At 42.5% G+C, this 16875-nt stretch overlaps 1 protein-coding gene across 1 annotated transcript in view; it reads right to left on the bottom strand.

Moving 5' to 3' along the window:
* The window catches only part of COL4A1 (collagen type IV alpha 1 chain), a 200916-nt gene that overhangs the window by 164088 nt on the left and 19953 nt on the right, over window positions 1-16875 (bottom strand). Inside the window, exon 2 of the mRNA XM_061607562.1 lies at window positions 1164-1214. Coding sequence (XP_061463546.1) covers window positions 1164-1214 — 51 coding nt within the window. The remainder of the gene's footprint in view (window positions 1-1163; window positions 1215-16875) is intronic.

Raw genomic sequence — 16875 nt, 5'->3', positions numbered from 1 at the left:
CTCCAGCGATCATCCTCTATCAGGGGTGCACGAAATACTGGTCGGGTTTTAATGTATTTCATTCAGACAACAGGCAAAAATGAATACAAGGTAAAGGAGCTCCCAGACTATGCCACCATCTTGCAGGTGCGCTAACTCCACCCCCCACATGCTACATTTTGTAACAGTTCTGGGATGTTCCATCCTCACTGGCAGCACTCTATGATATGTATACCATTAGTTAGTTCAAGTCTGAGCTATTACCTTTGAATGAATAGTCCCCTCTGGCGCTCTTTGATTCCTGACAGTTCTGTGTCCGGCGCACAACTCTAACATATTTGGGGATTCAGATTCCTCAGTTGTTTGGGCCATTAATAAATCTAAAACTAAATCAGATACTGGCAGGGGTGAGAGTGAACCTTGACAGGCAGACTAATTTGCTGCTTAGCCTGGGGGGTGAAGAGTTAACGTATCCCTTTATAAATCCCACCAAACATTTTTTTAAGGTGCCTTATACTGCAAATTTCTCTGGGGGACTATCCCCCCCAGAATGTCACTTATGAAAATGCAGCTGCTGATGGCTAAGGAAGACTTTTCATTTCCTCACTTGGAGTTATACCATTCTGCTTAAACTGCAACTGAACAATGCAATTGAACTTCATCTTCTAAGGTGTGAATTTGAGGGCTAAACAATAACCCCCCTTTTCTCTTCCCCTCCCTTACTGTGTGTGTCTGCATCTGTGTGGTGTATAATTAATAAAAACATCAGTAACAATAATGGCAATTTCTTTTTTTATGCCTCCAATCTGAGACATTGCACATGAAGTAGATGATATATAGACCCATTAGTGATATATGCAGGATTCCATTTTTGCCTGTGTTTAGTAGGATGCCATATAGATTTCCATGTGTGAGACAGAACATTTACACTGCTAGCTCTCCCAACCCCATCGCACATACGCATAACACACACGTGAACTTTGGGGATGTTGCAGGTGTCAAATAGCTGGAAGATACCAGAATTACTGTGTTTAGGATTAGAGTATGAAATGATATAATCAACATCTATGAAAAAGGTTAGTTTTTTAGAACCATCTTTAAAGTCATCTAATTTTGTCCTAATGCTTTGCACAGAGTTAACAAAATCAGTAGGAAAAATAAGACTACAGACAATGGATACTTACTTTCTGCCCTTTTACTCCACTACAGTCACATTTTCCACAGCCAGAACAAGCCTGAAAGTAAAAAAGGAGGGGGAAATTAAGCCTTGAATTCAAAATAAGCTAAAACACTTGGTAAACTACAGGCTAGAGAAAATTAATGTGTGTAATAAGAATATAACTGATTACCCAAAGAAGTTAAAATATGAAACATCAAGTAGTTTACTCTGTTAGAAATGCCTGTTTGGATTGTGACTGAAGAGAATGCTCACATTTCTCCAGTTATGGAATTGGCATTTCTTAGAACAGGATTCACCAACCTACTGCCCATGGGCACCAATGTGTCCGAAAGTACCTCCTATGATGCCCACAAAAGGTCTTAGTAAATATCATCTCAAAAATCCACAAATGCATGAGGGGCTGCTTGCTCTTCCTCCTCAGTTCCTGTTTGCAGTTGTTCAGCCTCTCCTTCACACACACACACCACAGCCATTTGGAGTTATGCCATACTCCCATGCAGGGCCAGAGTTTGCAAACGCGGGGCCCGATTGGGAGAGCATGGTCGTGGGTGCCGTCCCGGAGATCGATGCCGTTGACAGAGAGGATGGAGTCGCACAGGCGGAGGGTGCCGCAGCGCTTGGCCGCCAGCCCCAGGAAGATGTGCCAGATGAGGACGGGCATGTGGTTCTCATGGCTGCCCTTGATGCTGATGCCCAGCCTGCCCGCCTCCACCTTCACCACCCGCATATGGCGCACCCTGCTCAGAGGGGAGGCCAGGGCTGCGTCACCAGAAGAGGAGCACGACAAGTCGCCATCGCCGGGAGAAGGTTGGTGGCCAGCCGCTGCCAAGGGGGGCATCTCCTGGCTGCTGGTCCTGCCTGCTGTGCTTCAGCCACCTGGGCTGCCTGCGGGGCTCCATCCCCTGGAGGCAGCGGCGGCAGCAGGGTTTCCCCACTTGGTGCCATTAGGTAGCCCGTTGACGGGCTCCATGTCGGCAGGACCGGCTCCAGGCATGCCGGGGCCCTTGGGCATCAGCTTGCCCTGGGCCCCGGCTTGTGTGTACACGCGCGTGCCCCCCCCACACCCTGTCTCCTGTCTTTTACCATTGCCATTAACCAAGATGGCGGACGTGGTTTCCCTAAGGGGATGAATCCTCCACCACCAACTTTGTTGATGGCACGCGTGCATGCTACACACGTGCATCTCTGCCGTCAACTAAGATGGCGGCAGGGGCTTCAGTACCTTAGAGAAACCACGGCCGCCATATTTATTAAGGGCAATGCTAAACGCAGGAGACAGGTAGGTGGGGCGAGGGAATGGAGGGCAGGAGGAAGCTCCTGTCCTGCAATCTGCGGCTGCTGCTGTGGATTGCAGGAGGAGAGCAGAGGGGCCACTGAGGGGCCCCTTGTAGCTCCAGGGGCCGCCCTTTAGAACCGGCCCTGCATATCGGAGCTGAGCGCCAGCACCTTCCTGCTCAGCTTGGCGTAATTCCCCCACGAGCAAGCGGCCCCCGCTAAGTGGTGGCCGGCCAGCTCCAGGGACTCTTGGATGACACATTATCTTGATCCATTTCAATCCGGTTTTAGGCCTGTGTTTGGTACTGAAACAGCCTTGGTCGCCCTGTATGATGACCTTTGTCGGGAGAGGGACAGGGGGAGTGTGACCCTGTTGATTCTCCTTGATCTCTCAGCTGCTTTTGATACCATCGACCATGGTATCCTTCTGGGAAGGCTCACGGAGTTGGGAGTTGGGGGTATTGCTTGGCAGTGGCTCCGCTCCTACTTGGTGGGTCGTCAACAGAAGGTAGTGCTTGGGGAACACTGCTCGACACCCTGGACTCTCCATTGTGGAGTCCCACAGGGATCGGTACTGTCCCCCATGCTTTTCAACATCTATATGAAGCCGCTGGGTGCGGTCATCAGGAGCTTTGGAGTGCGTTGTCACCAGTACGCTGATGACACGCAACTCTATTTCTCCTTTGCATCTTCCTCAGGTGAGGCTGTTAACGTACTAAACCGTTGCCTGGCCGCGATAATGGATTGGATGGGAGCTAACAGACTGAAGCTTAATCCAGACAAGACCGAGACGCTGTTAGTGAGTGCCTTCTCTGCCCAGATGGTGGATGTTCACCCTGTTCTGGATGGGGTTACACTCCCCTTGAAAGAACAGGTTCGTAGCTTGGGAGTTCTTTTCGACCCTTCCCTGTCTCTTGAGGCTCAGGTAGCCTCAGTGGCACGGAATGCTTTCTACCATCTTCGCCTGGTAGCCCAGCTACGTCCCTCTCTGGACAGTGACGACCTCGCCTCAGTCGTTCATGCTCTGGTAACTTCTAGATTGGACTACTGCAATGCGCTCTACGTTGGGCTGCCCTTGAAGATAGTTCGGAAACTACAGTTAGTCCAGAATGCAGCGGCCAGATTGTTGACGCGGACCAGAAGGTCCGCTCATATAACACCTGTTTTGGCCCGTCTGCACTGGCTTCCTATTTGTTTCCGGGCTAAATTCAAAGTGCTGGTTTTGACCTATAAAGCCTTACACGGCATGGGACCGCAATACCTGGTGGAGCGCCTCTCCCAATATGAAACTACCCGTACACTGCGCTCAACATCTAAGGCCCTCCTCCGAGTACCATCCCATCAAGAAGCTCGGAGGATGGTGACTAGAAATAGGGCCTTTTCGGTTGTGGCTCCCAAACTGTGCAATGGTCTCCCCGATGAGGTGCACCTGGCGCCGACGCTGCTATCTTTTTGGCGCCAGGTGAAAACCTTTTTATACTCCCAGGCATTTTAAAGTGTATTTTTACAGTATTTTATTACTATGTTGTATTTTGGATGTTGTTTGGTTCTCGTATTGTTTGTGTGTTTTTGTTTCTTGAGTTATTGTATTTATTGTATTTATATATTGTGCTTGCTTTTACTTTTTATGTACACCGCCCAGAGAGCCTTCGGGCTTAGGGCGGTATATAAATTAAATCAATTAATTAAATAAATAAATAAGTGCAGGGCCTGATTGGGCCCAATCAGTCCAATCGGTATTTTGCCAGCCCTGCTCCCATGCTAGCCATTCTATGACTGCCACCCATTGCACTTTTTCAAATTTTCAAATGTGCCCACTGGCTCACAAAGTAGGTGATCCTTGGCTAAGGAGGTGCACACTCATTGTGAAGTGGAGTAACTGAAAGAGGAGCACTCCAATGCATCTCAGTCAAGGGTGATGAGCCTTTCTCAGCCAGCCCAAAGAACTGCCACAAGCCAGTGGTGGGTGCGGCTAGAGGCAAAAATAAGGGGAGCACCGAGGGGGGTTCATGGATCTCGCTTTGTCACTGGAGGCCCTCTTCTGCCCAAATACTTATTGTTTGCAATGTAACTGTGTAGGGCAACAAATTCACACAAGATATTGGACATCCAGAGCATTGTGAGAAGGAGGCTTTTGAAGGTACACTTTTGAAGTATACAGCTGGATGCCATTCATAATAATGGTGTCTGGAGGAGTAGACATGTTAGTATTTTTCAGGAAAAGTAACAGAGTCTTGTGGCATCTTAAAGACCAACAAATTTATGATGACGTATTTTCATTGGCATATCAACATTATTTAGCATCCTCTCCCCTTCACCTATTTGCTTATTCTTATTTATTTATATGTATGCAATTTTTGCATTGTCTGTTGATTTTAACAGGAAGGTTAAAATCTACAGCTGTTCCAATTTCTAAATGTTATTAATAGTAGTGAACAATTTTTAAAAAGGAAAATTAGTAACTGCATTTAAGTCATGGAATAACATACACACACACACACAAACATTTTGTATAAACATCTTAATTTTGTGGTTTATTCTCAATTAGAACATTCTGTAATAGTAAAAAGGCAGTGAAGACCATTGGTATACAATATGAGGGATAAGATATATGTATATTGTATTTAGGGGCAGAATTCCTACAGTCAACACAGCTGAAAAATCTCAAGCCAATGAATTTTTGAAGTCTACTGAAAACAATTTGTCTGTACAGCATTGCAAGTAATTTCTGGAACAGAAGCAATTACTGGCAACACTCTTCAGACAAATTGTTTTCAGTAGACTTGAATAAATATTTTTAAACTCAATGTTTTCCCACTTTTAGTCACTTCCCTGCCACTTAGAGATATCAACAAAAATGACAAAGCATGACTGTGGAAAACCACCAATTCTGGAAGAAAACATTTCAGTGCAGTGCTCACTACTCCATAACCTCAATACATTGGTTTTAAGACTGGGCATTTTGTCATTTGTACAAGGCTTTCAAATAGCAGTGGACACCAAACCTCAGCTTGCCTCTGCTTATTCATGATTCAATGACTCTTTGCCATAGGAATGATTTGGGATTTGGCCTAATAGAATGAAGTATGTTCTTCTTCAAATGAACCAGGCAAATTATGTATAACATATTTTGTTAAAAATCCCAAATCAGTATGAAATTGGCCATGAAATTCCACTATACATAAATAATCATATGCTAAACATGTAAAGGACATAATATGAAAAGGCAAAGAAAGATGTGAAAATGATATTAAGAAGTGTAAAAGAAACTTCAGTGAAATACATGAAGGGTCAGAAAAGCTTCATGTACCTTGACCAGAACAGACAGTGAGTTAGAGAGATGATATAAGGAAATCCAAACTGGAACATATCAATTTACATTATCATTTCACATTATTTTAGTTTGACTTCATAGACTTCAACTGCCTCCCCACCTCCCATCAATATCAACCACTGACCTGTAGTTGCAATAAACTTCTTTGAACTTTGACAGATGTCAGTCACCTGATGTCACTTTGATGATCCCACCCACCTGCCAAAGTTTACCACAGGGGTTGAGGGATATAAAGATGGCTTGTTAGCCAGATCCAATTCGCCACTCCTAATATTGGATTTTAATATTATATAATAATAATATAAATTTAATTTTTGTGTCGCCTATCTGGCCGAAGCCACTCTAGGCGACGTACAAACTAAAATTCAGTAAATTACAATGCAATACAGATAAAATACAATAAAATCAGTACGATCATTAATCACAGCAGCATGAAATCAGTTAGGGTGATCAATAGATAATAAAATATCCCCAAAAAGTTAGCCCTCCCCAGAATTCCTGAAGGCCTGTCCAAAAAGCCAAGTTTTTAATGCCCGGCGAAATATATCCAGGGAAGGGGCATGGCGAAGATCGAATGGGAGGGAGTTCCAGAGAGTGGGGGCCGCCACTGAAAATGCCCTCTCTCTAGTCCCTACCAACCTAGCTGTTTTCGTTGGTGGGACTGAGAGAAGGTCCTGTGTGGCTGATCTGGTTGGGCGGCTTAATTTGTGGTACTGGAGGCGCTCCTTCAGATAAACTGGGCCGAGACCATATAGGGATTTAAAGGTTAATACCAACACCTTGAATTGGGCCCGGAAAACAACTGGCAGCCAATGTAGGTGAAATAATACTGACGTGATGTGATCACGGCAGCGGCTGTTTGTAAGCAACCGAGCCGCCGCATTGGTTCATAGCATAAATTCATGATAGTTGAATAACTGTTGTGTCATAATTTGTAATGTGCAAAAATTCTTGGAAATTGAGCATGACCTTAGCAATGAAGTAAAAGATTTCATATTACATTATATTACATTATATAAATGAAATGTTTGATCGTATGTTATTGTTATTATTAAATAAGTCACTCTGATGGCCTTTCGAATGAAAAAATAGTCTATCAATATTAGTATAAAAAAATAATTTTGGTTTCAAATCTAGTTAAAGAATTGTTTCTCTTAATTTTCCAAGGAGACAGACCAGAGTATTCCATCTCTCTGGAATAGTCACAGAAAATGATTTCCCCCCACTGTCTTTGGTGGTGTTAAGTTAATCAGGATATTCATTCTTCTATGAATGAAGTCTATGTTCTTATGCTGAAGTCTTGGGACCTACTACATCAGCTAGAGCAATGATAAACTAAGTTTGAGAAATTAAGATGGCTCATACCCAAACACTGATGGACTCAATAAACCTCACTTACTTGGGTTCTATAACTCTCTGAGGATGCTGCCAACTGTCTTTGATGCCTTTTGCAATTTCTCCTTGCCTTCACTCCAGTAGAAAGGGTTTCCTTAGTTTATTATATGACACGAGACAGATATATGACGGGTGACTAAGGCAGAAGTGACACTAATTGACTTTGCTGAAGCAGGCAGGATAATATTTTTTTTAAAAAAAGAAAAAGAACCACAACAAAAACAAAGGATATTTTCTTTGCTGCCCCCAAAATGATGTCTATTACCTCTTTTCCAGATGCCTACTCAATGTGCTAACAAGTTCACTGGTCATGCCATCATCCTCACAATCACCTCTGGGGACTTCCACTGCAACCATGACTTCAACATGCTAACCCCTGCTACAGATGGGTGGAGTTCTGGGAGTACAACAATTCTGGGGCCAACCTCATGCTGGCATGGCACAGTGGCATTTTTCTTTCCATTCTCTGCTTCATCATGGTTGCCAGTGGCCCCTTCTTTGTCTTTGACTGTCTCTTCCAGACTCATCACCTGTGCCTGGCCATTCCTATCAGGTTCCAGATCTGGAGAAATGAATTAGCAGCCTGGACAATTACTAGCCACATACCAAGAAAGTCATTACAGAACAAATTCATGGTGAAGATGAAATGCTAATACACTTTCAAAATCATGTTGTTAGAACTTTCTACAATGGCAGAATAGAGAGCAGCTGGATAACCAGTGTCCTTGGATGGGCAATTGAAGGAAGCATAACTATCAACACTGCTGCACCTTAATCGTCTCTCCCTTCCTGACAGTCTTCATCTGTGCTTGCACATTTGCCAATCACAGGCTATGCCCCTAGGGAATTGACTTCCTCCCTGCTTTGTAGGCATCACAGACTTACTGGTCTGCAGCAAACAGGGCTTATCATTTTTTTAAAAAGTCAGTTTTTTAAAGCAAGTTCTTTTCTCTCATTATACTGGTTGCAGCTAATTTTAGCTCTTGTGAATTCCTGCACTAGTTATTCTGCTTGCTCATATATAAGCCAGTAATTCTGATAGCTAATATTTGGCCAAATAAAAGTCATCCGTAATTTTAAAATAGTTAAAAGTTGTCTGATACAGAACTATAGCAAACTGAAATAGTAATAGGAAATTGTATTTTGTGTTTCAGGGTTGCCTGCCGTTAACGGAAACAAATTTGTCAATATTCTCACTTCTGTTTCTCTGTTGACTAGACAGGATACTGGCAAAAATTGAACTTTATATTTTATTGTATTTTATGTAGCACAACAATAGACATGTGTATCTCAACCACCAATGAAACTGAAACTGAATGAAACTTTATTTTTATCCCGCCCTTTTTCCAAACTGGAACTCATCAACATACATTTGCAAATCAATTACATTCACTGTGTTCCCTTCAAAGTTAATGAATTGGCTAATGGCCCATCAGAAAGACAATTATGACTGCAAACCTAACTACGTCTATCTATTCAGAACTACATCCCAATGAGTTCAGTGGAGCTTACTCACAGGTAAGTGGGGTTACAATTCTCTCACTATCTCCGTTTCACAGTTCAGTATCAACTTGTCATCCTATCTCATTTCCCTCCCTCAGGTATCAAGGACCAGTTTAGTTTTAAGTCATCAAAGTGAAAAGAGGAAAGAATTTTAAATTTAATTTTACATTTAAAATGCGAGTTTAGGGGCATAAGAAATGGACAGCCAAATCCAGATAGCTCTCCCCACTGTTAGGACCTTAAGAAAAAAGTTAACACTTCTGTCCATGTGAAAAGCACAATGAAGGACACATTCAATTGCTTTTTAAAATTCACAAAAGGAAGCAGATTAAGGCTGGAATCCTAACCGTATGTCATGATTTATTCTGAACCTTCAGGCTCAGACCAGGGATGGCAGACTTTGGAGGACAGCAAGGAGTGGGATAAGAAAGAATGGGAAGGGGAGGCTGAAACAGTGGAGCAGAACCTAGCTGATGGAAGTCATCCCCTCTCTCCAAATACCTCTGGCTCCAGTGTTGAGACCAGAGTGCTCGTGGGGGAGAGAGCATTATCAGACTCTGCGGAAGGCTCTGAGCTGCAGCCTTGGGTGGCCAAGCAGGATTCAGAGAGGGAGGCAGTTTTGTTGTTGTCTCCCAGGACCACGCAATGCCTCCAGAGAAAGGAGGAGATGCACCCACCTATATGTAGTGCCCACTGGCAAGCTAACCATTCCTGCAGAAATAGGGATTCTCGTGAGTAACGGTCGCCTCCCACCTTGCCTTTAAAACTTGGTGGGTGGGCATGGGGACTTGTTGGAACAACTTCTCTGTTCCCATGCAGACTTGAACTTCTTGTCACTAATCTTGGCTCCATGAGCCTTTGGCCTAGTTCTTAGACCAGACTCATCCCTGCCACCCCAGAGCTCTGGGATTGGATTAGCTCTTTTACTGCTGCTGAGTCTGTACCATTACTCTGCTTTAATAAAGATAATTTCCTTAGTAACAAGTAAGAGCACCTGCTGTCGTATTTTGGGTGGGAGCCTGGACACCCCACTTACATAGAAATAAGGCTCACTGAATTCCCTGGGATTTATTTCTGAGTAGACATGATTAGGATTGCAGTCTTAGTGCATATTGGCCGTCTGTGGCAACAAACAACACTTTGAAACAAGAAAAGGGAAGAGTTACCTACATAGATATGTAAATAGCACAAATTGCAAAGCAATTTATGTATTTATGTAGGTATAATGTGTGAATGTTAAAAAACAACATTCACTGTAGAGAAGTAAGGCAAATAGCTGTCACAGCAAGAGTCTATGTCCACATGGGGGTTGACTGTTGGGATAAACAAGATTGGATGCATCCCCTTTGATAGGGAGATGTCCCTTCTAGCTAGTATTGGGGGACATCTCTATGCTTGTTTACCATGGTGTAACTTCCTAAGGGTGGAGTTATTTACTTCTCCTCCTTCTTTGTTAAGGGATATTGATCTCTTTAGCATAATTCTCCATTAAGCTTCAGGACTGAGAAGCATTCACATACTTCTCTTCCAAGATGATCCTTATCATGGACTAAGACTTCTACTTTTTCTATCTAAGCTAGAGCCTATGTTTCCTGAACATATGAAAGGTCATGAGTAAACCTCCTTTACAGTAGGGCCCTGCTCATACGGCAGGTTCCGTTCCAGACCGCCGCTGTAAAGCAAAATGTGCCGTAAAGCGGAACACATTGACTAACATTGTCTAAAATGGTGCCCGACGCCTGAAAAACGCCATAAAAATGGAACAAGTGCTGTAGGAGTGGGGCCTTTCTGCAATTGACAACCGCTGTATCGGTGGAACGCTGCAAAGCGGAGCGCCACAAAGTGGGGTCCTACTGTATACTTTTTACCTAAGAAGACTGTCTCTGTGGTTTATCTAACTAATGTGCATGAGAGGAAGGTGCGACTGATTATTCTCAATTCCGCTGCTGTGTATATACTTTGCTAAGAAATAGGACTAAAAACTGTTCCTATTTCATTTAAACCATACATTGATTGGGTGGACAGATCTGATTGATAGTCCATTTTTGATGGATTCTTCTGATAGCACTACCTGCAACCCCCTAAGTGTCCCCCAAATCGGCTTTGGATAATTGGAGGATTGAGGATTTGATCTCACTGAAGAATTTATTTGCTGGGTCAGACCATCTAGTCTGGATCCATCTAGTCTCCCATTCTCTTTCCAACAACGGTTAGCTGGATGCTCACAAACAGGACACATGCCCAGCATCAGGTATTCAGGATATACTGTGTCTATACAGAGGAGTTCCTTATTATTCTTTGGAAAGGTGGGAATTAACCACCACAACAACCAATAATAATATTATAATCTATTTCTGAACTTCAGGGGATAAATCCCACAATGACACAGACAAAGTGGTGGCTACCAAAGCAAAAGTGGAAGGTATCAGCAGACTCAGGGCAACTCTGAGTAACACAAAAAACTTTTTAAAACCCTAAGAGGGACCCCCAAGATTGCCTTATAAGTACTCATTCAACGTTCAATTTCCTTTATTTGCATATAGCCATAGGCCGTTGCATCATAAAAATGACAGAATAAAATAACAGAATAAAAACAATCAAACAAGTACTCAATGGTGTGGAATTCTGGGCGGGGGGGAGAGTGACAACTGGTGGGAGGTGAAATGGAATGGAGTGGTTGGAAAGGGGGAAGATACAGAGATTTAGAAAGGGTGCAGACAGAACCATCTCATAAGAGAACCATCTTGTTTTCTAGATACGTCATTTCCTGGTTCACACCGAGAAACTGTCTTAAAATTTCCACAGGAACAGAAGTGAGTGCTGCCCATAGACATCAATGGAGAAACAAACAACAAGGCTGACAGTAGCATGAAATTTTGTGGACTCTTCACTATCATCCCCTCATGATAGATAAGTAATTGAGAGATACTGACCTGGTTCTCACATCACTTTAAATCGTAGTTAACTACAGTTTAAACTTTAATGCATAGTGCTGATGCATGCAGCTAACATCACAGGCACGTCACTCCACTGCTTTCCAGCTGTTGCCACACCACTGGAAATGGAGCCATAGTTTGGCTTAATCCAGGGCCTTGATTTGTTTCTCTCCAAACTATGAGCCGTAAGCCAAACCTTGGTTATAGCCTGTGGTTTGTTTGGAGAGAAACAAATCACAAGCCTGGATTCAGATGTAATGCTAAGCCAAATGCACTTGGCTCCCAGCACCAGCAGAAATGCCAGAGCAGTGAAATGCCTGTCATTTCAGCCTCTCCGTTATCTGCCATATCTCTCTTCTGAACTGAACTCACAAAGTGACCACTTGTATCTCCAAAACCATGGATATCAGTGTCCACCTCCTCCACATAGAAGCCAGAACTATGCTTGTACGCATGCCACACAAATGAAAACGTTAAGGATCCATTCCAGATCTTCCACAAAAGTCTATTTTTTTTGCAGTAGAAGAAAAAGTGTGTGTTTTTTAGTACATTACTGCAGAATACTAGCTGAATTATGACAACGTTGTGTGGCAGCATGCCAAAAAAATCCATACTCACTGAAACTATACCACTATAAATGATAAGGGCAGAAAGGCCCTAGATTTAACTATGGTTTGATGATATGATTCTATGATACGAAGTGATATGCGAATGAGGCCACTGACTTGCATAAACCCACACTGTTACATCACAGCTGATTGAGATTCCAGTTTGACCATGTTAGGTACAGGACTGCAGTTGTTTCACACAATATGTGAAAAAAGAACATGTTCCTGGCTCTGCCAAATTAGACTTGAAATTGCCAAGGCAAAGAGTGCATTTAAATATCTGAAGAATTGTCTGTAAGAACCCTAACAGGAGCAGCATTGCCTGTGGACCTTTGAGCACCACCAGTTTTATGGAGTCCTGGCCACCCTGGAACTAAGAAATTTTACAGAAGTCAGGATGCCAATTTAAACACACTGTTGTTCCCATTCATGGCTTATTTGGCTTCTTATTTAAGCTTTCAACTTGTTTTTAAGCATCTCAACACTATGTATAAGGAATCTGCTTCCAGACTGCATCACTGCACATATTCCCAAGGGTTCCATTCATACTTGCAGAGCTATATAGACTTGCATTAAAACTCAGTTTGAGACTTCTTTACAATTTTCCGTATCAAATATATAGTTTTTATTATATATCTAATATTTAATCACAAGTTGTTTTTGTTTCTTAATTTTTAAGACGTGTTGGAAATGTAATTAAATATGTTGTGCATGTTAGCAAGTACACTGGGAATACATCTGGTTTATTAGCAAATGTGCCAAATATAACATTTCATAACAATATGTTCTGAATGAACAATTTTAAAGTGGATATACAGATGTGCTGGCTTCAAAAAATAAATCATGTGATATAGTTTTGGGTGTTTTTTTGTTAGAAAATTGGTTTTGACTATCATCATGTTAAGATGTTTGTACTTTCCACATTACTGTTTTTTATTCTGTTTGGGGTGGGAGGAATGGTCTCCATTTATCTTGAAATTCTATCCTGAATGCAAAATTCATTTCTAATTTAAATATACACTATTCATGAACTTTTTCATTTATCTTATTAATTTACACGATAAATGTATTAGCTTCATTCTGAAGGCTGGAGTGTGCTGGACCTTCCAATGTCAATCTTGCCAAGGAAATGGGGGTATGATCCCCCAGCTGACCAATGAAGTAAACAACAGAAGGAGGCCGGATTCCTCCTTGAAGAAATTGATTCACATCTTAGATTCACTTCTGGATTATACTTTGCTATTCTCAAGGGCATAAGGGCTTGTGAGTTGGCTGTGACTTTCTGATCAAGATCTTGCTATCATTATCTATGCCAGGGGTGGCCACTCTGTGGCTCTCCAGGTGCTGCTGAACTACAGCTCCCATCAGTCTCAGCCAACACAGCTCATGGTCAGGGATGATGTAGTCCAGCAGCATCTGGACAGCCACAGAGTGGCCACCCCGATCTATGCTTTGGTAACCTCCTAGTTTGATTACTGCATTGTATTTTAGCTGGAGTTGCCCTTAAAGAGTTCAGCAAAATACAAAAGAGCACACATTATACTGATCTTTGCTTATCTGCATTAGTAGTCAACTAAGTGTGGTGTAGTGGTTAAGGTGCTGAACTATGACCTGGGAGACCAGGGTTCGAATCCCCACATAGCCATGAAGCTCACTGGGCGACCTTGGGCCAGTCACTGCCTCTCAGCCTCATGAAAACCCTATTCTATGCAGCTCAATCTATACGATCAAGTCTTGTACCTTGAATGGCTACCTCAGACAGACCCTGAGGTTTCTTTTAGTCTCGAAGAGTTTTAGCATATAGTTAAGTTGTAATTTTTATAATGTATTTTACTAATTTTTCCTCTGTACTCAAATTTGTTGTGGGTCTTTGACCGCAAATAAAGAATCGTAATCGAAAACCCTATTCATAGGGCCGCCATAAGTTGGAATTGACTTGAAGGTAGTACATCTCTACCTTCCAGAATGAACTAAAGATCCTGGTTATCGTGTTTAAAGCCTGGCCCCTATGTATAACAGGGGGCACCCTTCTCCCACATATATTCTTCCATTCTCTGACATCAACAGAGGTCCTTCTCCATATTCACTCATTTACAAGAGTTAAATATATAAGGGCACAGAGCAACACCTTCACCTTTATGGCACTCTTATTATTATTACATAGGTTCTGCTGACATGTAAAAACCCTGCTTAAAAATAGGTGTGGAGATTGAACTGGTATTCAGATTTAACCAGGGCTGTGGAGTCGGAGGCAGAGTCGTGGAGTCGAGAGCAATTTTGGGTGGAGTCGGAGTCGGTAGAAATGTACCGACTCCGATTCCGACTCCTTCAAAATGGCAAATGTATATTAACTAGTAATAACAAATTTACTGTAGTAAAATGGCAGCACAAGGCATTTCATCACCACCACGTGAATCCAGAGCTTGGAAAAGTTACTTTTTTGAACTATCAGCCCTAGGGATTGGGCTCGTGGGAGTTGTAGTTCAAAAAAGTAACTTTTCCAAGCTCTGGATTCACGTGGTGGTGATGAAATGCCTTGTACTACCATTTTACTACAGTAAATTTGTTATTACTAGTTAATATACATTTGCCATTTATGAAGGAGTCGGAGTCGAAGGTCTGGCATACCGACTCCACAGCCCTGGATTTAGCATGCAGAATTGTGCCCTGAGCTTTTCATTCCAATACCTCAGTGTTAGCAGAGTTAATATACTACAACCTTTAACAGAATATCAAATTGACAACTTTACCTGGTTACCCACTAGAGCTAAAATCACTTAATATGGGCTGAAACATTAACCCATATTAAAGATGACCTAAACAGCACATCCAGGGTTGGGTTGGTCTTATGCATGATGTGCAATCACTCCAAATTTCTCTCTAGAGACTCTGACCAGGACTAACACACAGTACAGCTAATAAGTTATTTTAGGTTTGTCTCAAAGATTACAGCATAATATAAGTGATAGAGTAGTCTTTCCATTCATGTTGAGCAAATCTGGGGATTTATTAGTCAATAAAATAGTTTCCAAATAGTTTCCCCAAGGTTTAGAACATAGAATGCTGCCTTACACTGAATCAGACCATTGGTCCATCTAGCTCAGTACAGTAGGGCCCCGCTTTACAGCGCTTCACTAATGCAGGGGTCTAAATTAGATGCAATTAGACTAAAGCCCCACTCATACGGCACTTGTTCCACTTTTACAGCAGTTTTCTGGCATCACGCACCATTCTATTCAATGAGTTCCGCGTTTCAGCGCTTTTCGCTTTTCAGTGGGGGTCTGCAACGTAACCCGTCATATGAGTGGGGCCCTACTGTAGTGTCTACACTGGCTGGCAGTGGGTCTCCAGGGTTTCCAGCAGGGGTCTCTCCCAGCCCTACCTGGAAATGCCGGGGATCAAGCCTGGAACCTTCTGCATGCAAGGCAGATCCTGTGCCACTGAGCTATGGCTCTTCCTCAGTTTCCCCAAGGCTAAAGGAAATTAATGCAGATATTAAGCACAGAAATGACAGAAGCCCCATAATGAAACCCTACCAAGAGACAGAGCACTGTGGCTTACCTCTCGTCAGAAAACAATTCATCTTTCACATGAATAAGGTATTACAGAAATCCGCCTTTGGGATTATAGCTATGAATGCTGGTTGAATTTTTGCAGTTTCCTATATTGCGGCTTAGATACCATTTACCAGTGATTGATGAATTACAATATTTACAATTACAACACCTATTGGTGTCTATCTATGGCCTGTCTGCTCTGACCTTCTCAGAATCTCCTAAATTATTGGAAAGAATAATGGGATTTTCACAGAAATCCAATTCTGATATTTACAAATATTTGTTGCAGGGTTATGTATCCTGGATGTGGGGAAAATAAGAGTCTACCAGGTGTCCAAAATGGCTTGCATGGCTTTTTCTCCACACTAGCAGGGAAAACTACGTCCAAGCTGGACCAAGTTACTGTACTCAAGCTTTATCAGACAATACTGGCACAATAGCCTCCCCTGGGCTGAGAAATATAACTTGGAACAAACCTACTTTTTATATTAATCATGCTTTTTAAAAGCATGTATACACTGCTACTTTTATTTTGAAGAAAAAGCAGCCATAGTGGCCCCAGTCCAGCACTATGCACTCAGCTCAGATCAAGACCCTATACTGGCTTGCCTCCAAAAAGCCTCTCCTTGTTATTTGCCCTGGAAGGTGTTCCTTTATTGCAAACAGCACATTTGTGAGCATTGATGGTGGAAAATCGGACCCGCATGATTGGGCCAGTTTTAACCTTGGTCTCAGTATTTGGCCTTAGCTTCAGAGTGACTGAGTGAAGGTATTAGTGAAGGTCTTATTAAGTACTCTCAAGGCTTTTTGGCTTCAGGATAGCATTGCTTTCATCTGATCCCCTAACTGTTACTGTCAGCCCTGGCTAAAAATGTAAAGACAACCCTGAAAAAATGGAGAAGGGTGTGTGCAATTTTTCTCAAGAACTTATTTGAATTTAGGAAAAAATAGAAATTTGGGGGAATGTTTCTTTAAAATCTCCTGTATTTTTTTTCATTTAGAATGAGTGAGCAAGAGAGCCCCAGCTGATGAAGCATCTGCCCCCAGGAATAACAAAAGTGTCAAGGTAAGGTAAGAAGCAAGTGAAGTAGTTGAGTGCCAAGACAGC

This window comes from Rhineura floridana, chromosome 2, assembly GCF_030035675.1.
Source record: "Rhineura floridana isolate rRhiFlo1 chromosome 2, rRhiFlo1.hap2, whole genome shotgun sequence".
Taxonomy (NCBI): Eukaryota; Metazoa; Chordata; class Lepidosauria; order Squamata; family Rhineuridae; genus Rhineura; species Rhineura floridana.
The sequence above is the reverse complement of the archived record's forward strand: the minus strand, read 5'-3'. Positions and strand labels throughout refer to the sequence as shown.